Below are 6,266 nucleotides of genomic sequence, written 5' to 3'. Positions count from 1 at the left end.
AGGATTACAAGTAATAAGTGCAAGGGGATATGTTGAATAGTGTCTTCAAACCATGAGGAAATGACTGCCCACATACTACTTTGGAAAGTTAATGCCTAGATTGATGTAATTTATATGACGTGATTCTAGGTGACCAGAACCACTACTATTAGGTCTAGTAAGGTACTTACTTTCTTTCTTTCTTTTTTTTTTTTTTTTTTTTAAATTTTAAAGAGAATTGAAAACAAAAATAGCAAAATGCCAACAACATAAACAAAAACAATAAAAATGATACAGGGTTTCAAAACAAAGTGATAAGGATTAATAGTGGTTGTTATATTACATATTTTTATCTTCATTGAAGTTGGTCAGATTACCAGATATAAGAATGCAAGATTAATCAAACCATTAAAAAGAGTGAAAAATAAAAACAAAAAAATTATAAACAATACAGAGTTTCACCAAACAAGATGATAGGAATTCAACAATGGTTGTTATGTTGCATATTGTTGTCTTCAAATTAGTTGTTCATATTACCAAATACAAGCTTGCACAATTGGTCTAAATGAATAAATAAATAAAGCATTAACTGTTCCTTCAATAAACCATTAGACATCAGCAGTGCTGTCCTTCTTTATATATATATGTAGTTTCCCTTCCTTCTTGATTTCTTTTTCTCCCTTCCTTAATCCCAGTTGTTTCCTCTTTTGAGCGGTTTCTTTCCCTTTCCTGACATCCATTGTACATTTTGGGTACCGCTTACTCTTCCATGTTCTTACACTAGGGATACAACACAATGTCTACACATGCGGGTCCTTTTTTACGTAATAAATGCTCAATGAAAACGTTTTAAAAGTTGAACTGTTAAATTTTCTAATCTGGTTTATTTATACTAGATGACTTACAGTTGAGTAATACATACCATAGGATTAGTTGAGTGGGGTCAACTTTTGCAGGTTTATGTGTCACAACTGAAATCCTCAGGTAGAAGGATTTGGAAGGGAAATATATATGAAGAGTTACTTCCAGTGTTTTCTCTTTGATTAGAAAATACTTGTCCTTTTATCCTAAATGTTTTGCCCTTTTTCTTTCTGCATTTAAGGGAAGAGCTTCCAGCAGCAAAGAGAAGCCATGAAACAAACTATAGAAGAAGATAAGGAGCCAGAGAAATCAGGTCAGACACTGCTACTTGACAGCAGTTAGAAGTTCCTTGGGTTTTCATCTGGAACCGTATTTAAATTTGCACATTATGTAGAACTTTTGAGAAAGGTGTATTATGGAAAAGGCAGTAAAGAAACCAAACTGTTTTAGGATGGTAAGGAAAGATTAAAGAGTTAATGTGTAATTAATGGGAAATTATAAATACCAGAAAATATTCCTGTGAACAGTGTAAATGTTTGAAATTTTTAAATTGAAAACAACTTTGAGTTCTTCAGTTTAAAATATGCAGTTTTGTTTGATAAAACAAATTATGACATTTACACTTATTTATGATTGCAGGAAAATTATGGTGTGCAAAGAAGAATAAAAAGAAAAGGAAAAAAGTTTTATATAATGCTAATAAAAACGACGGTAAGTTCTACTCTCAGGCATAGCTGGAGTTGTATCTGAAAGGAGTCCTAAGTCTGATGCTGAAAAGAAATTAAACTGTTATTTTCAGGGGAGTTTTATTTCTACTTCTGTTTCAAGTTTAAGTATAATATATGTATATAGGAAAATCTTTTATTAGAAGTTGTTTTCTTTTGGGGTCCTATGAGTAGCACAGTGTTTTAAGTTCTGGGAAAAAAGTGGTATAAAAGGTAAAGTACTGTTAGCATTTTTATGTTACATTGGTGGTTTCTTCCAATTTTTCTGTTTAAATTATTTGAAAAATTATTTACTTCTAACAGATTCTTAGAAAACAGTTGTGTTTGCAGTAAAGCATTAATATTTCCTTTATAATAGCTCACATCATAGAGGCCATTCATTCCATAGAGCCCACTACTTAACTAAGTCAGGCACATAGGAATGTTTTTGTTTCACTTTGATAACTAAAGTTAAAAATTTTTAAAGTAGCTTCTCATAAAATCAAAAGTTCTGATGACACCGGGCCTGTATTCCCAAGTGATGATCATCTGCCAGACCCGAGTGATTGTGGTTGCCTTACATTTGGTACCTGCTGCCTGTTCAAGCCTTTGCCACCCTTAGTTTTTAACACACCCAACCTGCTTCTCTGATTTCATTACCTTCTTGGCTGGGCTTCCTGTGTGTCTGATTTGGTACCCTTGCTTTGGCTCATGTTAGAAATAAGCCGAAAAATAATGCAAAGAAACTCCTTTTTATACAATTTACAGAGCTTATTATCTGCAGAATATGAAATATTTTAGAACACCAAAAATTAAACTAATGAAAACAAAATGTTACAAATTATTGAAATATTCCATATCTTGCTAATGCTGAGATTCAATTTAATTTTTTCTAAAATATTCTTTAATGCTGATTGACAGATTATGTAAGTAGAATTTATTGGGTTTTTAATTTTACCCTCTATGGTTGTAATTAATAATATCTCTTTATTTTTTGAGACTAAAATTAATTGATCCAGCTCTTAGAGCTAGAATGCTACAGAAAACTTGGCAAATATGAAACCAACAGATACATAAAATCTATAGATCAGAATAGTATAACAATCTGGTTGTGTATGTTAGACACAATTCAGAATAGAGTAAAACACTGTGAGAAGTAAAAGACTGGTATTTATTATTCTTGATGGTTTCAGTATCACAATATTTTTAAATAAATATCTAAGTAAATGTCTACCATTAATAATATCTGCTCTAACCAGGCATGGTGGCATGTGCCTGTAGTCCCAGCACTTGGATGCTGAAGAAGGAAGATTTCCCCAAGTTTGAGGCCAGCCTGGGCTACACAGTAAATTCAAGGCCAGCCTGAACTACATAATGATACCTTGTTTCAAAAAACATACGTACTACATACATACATGCATACATAAATTTGGGGAGTGGTGCTGCAGATGTAGCTCAGTGGAAAGGTCCTGGGCTCAGTCCCCAGTACTGAAACAAAATTAAAATAATAACTCTACTCTGTTCCATGACAGGAGGTTACAGATTAATCAGTTCACATTCAGATATTGAAGTGTGCTTAAATCTTCCAGCTAATAAACAGTCGAGCTGGAATTTGAGCAGATACAGTGTTAGCTCCTACTCTGTATCGGGTGCGGCTGGGCACTGGCCAGACTAAGATGGTCCTTGCCCTCATAGAATTTACAGCTGAGTCAGACGGACATAATCTGATGCCCCTCCCAGCCAGGTGAAGTAGTGTGAGGGGATGAGGAATACTGCTAGTTGTCTGCCTTTGTATTTACTACTTAAAAGCTCTGGTTTCATCTGGATTACGGCTTTAGGAATGTTACGCCACCCATCATAATTTATATGTCATCTTAAATCATGGCTCTGGGTTAGTAAATTATTAGTGTCTGCACTTTCCAAAAGTGACAGATAACCTTACTTGGTTATCTCCTGGTATCACACCCTTTGTCAGAGTATTCACTGCAAACTAGCTATTTTATATAAGGATCAGTGTAATTTTATCATGTATTGCAACTCTGTATGAAGCAAGATAAGCAACAGAAATTTTCTAGGAGGATTAATATATTGCCCTCTGATTCATTTGCATAGTACCCTGGCAAGAATATAGTGACGTAGGAACATGCTCGTGATATAGTGCTTTTTGTTATTTCTATCATGATACAAAGTTAAGTACTTTAATAATGAATTGTGCTTCTTTCCAGTGTTGGAGAATCTGTAGGTATTTATATCTTTATGACATGGCAGTAATTTTCTCTGAAGGGCTTAAACTTTTTCTTTCCCAAAGATTATGACAATGAAGAGATCTTAACTTATGAGGAAATGTCACTTTATCATCAGCCAGCAAATAGAAAAAGACCTATCATCTTGATTGGGCCACAGAACTGTGGCCAGAATGAATTGCGCCAGAGGCTCATGAACAAAGAAAAGGACCGCTTCGCATCTGCAGTTCCTCGTAAGTTTGGACACAGTCCCATTTTCTTGTGCTTTTCAGTTAACTACCTGAAACCCACTTTGCATCCATTTCACTGAAACAGTGTTGTCAGTGAAAGAAGAATTTTAAATACTTTGACAATTTTTTTTATTACAGATACTTATTGAGAAACTTCATTTTTCCTGACACTGTGGTACTAATTATTTTCTAAATTAATTTCACTTTGGGCCCCTTACAATTCCCTGCTCAATAGGATATCAGCTTCTGATCCTTTGTTCTTTAAACTGACATTGAAGATAGAAATGTAGACCTGATTTCTTACAACAGAAGTTCTGTTTTAACATTATATAGTACCAAATCTGATGGAAATAATCTTTAGGAAAAGATAAGTGGTAGTGTTTTAAATGCAAGGTGAAGTAACTTAAAAAGTATAAGCATAAAGTGGAAGGATATTAATTTAACAAGATACTAAAACACATTCTTGTTTATATCTCAACCTAAAAATAAATCAGTGTTAAACACTGGGCTCTGAATATCTCTTCAACTCATTATTTGCTACTCCGTGTCACAAAATAAATTATGTGGACAAATTAACTGGACGAATTATCCACCCTCCTCACTTTGTTATTTTTATATGATTTTGTTTGCCTAGATACAACTCGGAGTAGGCGAGACCATGAAGTAGCTGGTAGAGATTACCACTTTGTTTCACGGCAAGCATTTGAGGCCGATATAGCAGCTGGAAAGTTCATTGAGCATGGTGAATTTGAGAAAAATTTGTATGGAACCAGTATAGACTCTGTACGGCAAGTGATCAACTCGGGCAAAATATGTCTTTTAAGTCTTCGTACACAGGTAAAGCTAGAATTTTGATGTAGAGTGTTGAATTTATGAGGGTGTCTTAGTTACTTTTCTTGTTGCTGAGACAAAATACACAATACTCAAAGTTAAAGGAAGAAAGGTTTATTTGGCTCACAATTTGTGGAGGTTTTACGCTGTAGTCAGCTGGCTCCGAGGCAGGGTGGCATGGCAGAGGGGCATCACAGAGGAGAAACAGTCAGCAGGCAGGCAGGTCAGAGCACATTTGCCCTCTCTGTCCCTTATATTTTAGGCATGCTACCCACCCTAGGGCGAGTGTAGCACTCACACCCTTAATCCGAGCCAGAGCTGTGCCAAAGCAATCAGTGGGCTGATTTAGTCCTTACACCCTTTTGATCCCAGCACCACACACTCTAGATCCAGACACCTCTGAAAAGCACCCCCATGACTGCATGAGGCTTTGGGGTGCACATCTAGACACATGCTGTAACAGAAGGCATGTGTTGGAAAGTAATCTAGTAGAAACTATTTTATTCCAAGAACAACAGAGCTCAGTTTTCCCAGTAATTTGCTATATAAAATTCAATAGGCTGCTAAATGTCTTTCACTTTGCATGTGTACATATTTTCTGAAACTTACAATGTAGTAACTGTGGTATTGACAATATTTCTAGGTGTTTTAGAACTATAAAAGAATTTGCCTTTTCTGATTCTGATCTAAGAAAAATCAGAAAATTTAAAAGTCATTTTTAGGGTTTTAAATGCCAGTATTCAAGTATTAATAAGTGTCACAGTGAATGCTTAGCTTTGTGTAAATAATGAAACCTCAGTTTCAGTTACTTGACTAGCAGAAATCAACCATGCAACTTTGTCTTGAGTTTCTGTGTAAGTAGATTAAAATTAGAAATTACATTTGTTGTGGAAAAGTTTTCCTTTTTTCCAGCTTCAGCATAGAACTTTCTTTAATATGGTAGAATTTTGCTGATACCAACTCAGAACTACATAGTCAATGGTCATTATTAAAAAGATGCACATACAGGAGAACTGACTCTAAAATGGCTATCCTAAAATAGTAAATAGCTTCTGCGTTTTTCGCGGACAAAGACAGTATGGCTGTACTATTTTGATTATAAACATTTGATCTATGAGATGTATGAATATTTTTACTAAAGTCCTTCACAATTCCTTTTTATTTGGGAAAACATTTTACCAAAGAACTTGGAGTAGTTCAGCAAATTATTACCGTAACATTTTTAGATAGAAAAGGACATGTCCCTATGCTTAATCTCCCTTTTGGTAAAGTGCTTTAGTTTGAGGATACATAGTGATGCAATGATAAAGAGAAAATGAAAACCACAGCTCTTAATTCAGACAGTCATTTTCTTGGATGTTCTTTTCCACACTTTTCTTTGGCATCTGTACCTGAAGTTTATTCTCTGATTTTACTGC

General features: G+C 34.7%; 1 protein-coding gene across 1 annotated transcript in view; it reads left to right on the top strand.

Moving 5' to 3' along the window:
* Window positions 1-6,266, top strand: part of Mpp5 (membrane protein, palmitoylated 5 (MAGUK p55 subfamily member 5)) — a gene marked incomplete in the record, with an annotated part of 65,852 nt that overhangs the window by 50,837 nt on the left and 8,749 nt on the right. Inside the window, 4 exon segments of the mRNA XM_013522001.1 lie at window positions 1,082-1,153; window positions 1,480-1,551; window positions 3,853-4,020; window positions 4,652-4,854. Of these exon segments, the coding sequence (XP_013377455.1) occupies window positions 1,082-1,153; window positions 1,480-1,551; window positions 3,853-4,020; window positions 4,652-4,854 (515 nt within the window).

The sequence above is a fragment of the Chinchilla lanigera genome, unplaced genomic scaffold (assembly GCF_000276665.1).
Source record: "Chinchilla lanigera isolate Chin_1 unplaced genomic scaffold, ChiLan1.0 scaffold00065, whole genome shotgun sequence".
Taxonomy (NCBI): Eukaryota; Metazoa; Chordata; class Mammalia; order Rodentia; family Chinchillidae; genus Chinchilla; species Chinchilla lanigera.
Note: the sequence above shows the minus strand (reverse complement) of the source record. Positions and strands in the feature narration are given on the sequence as shown.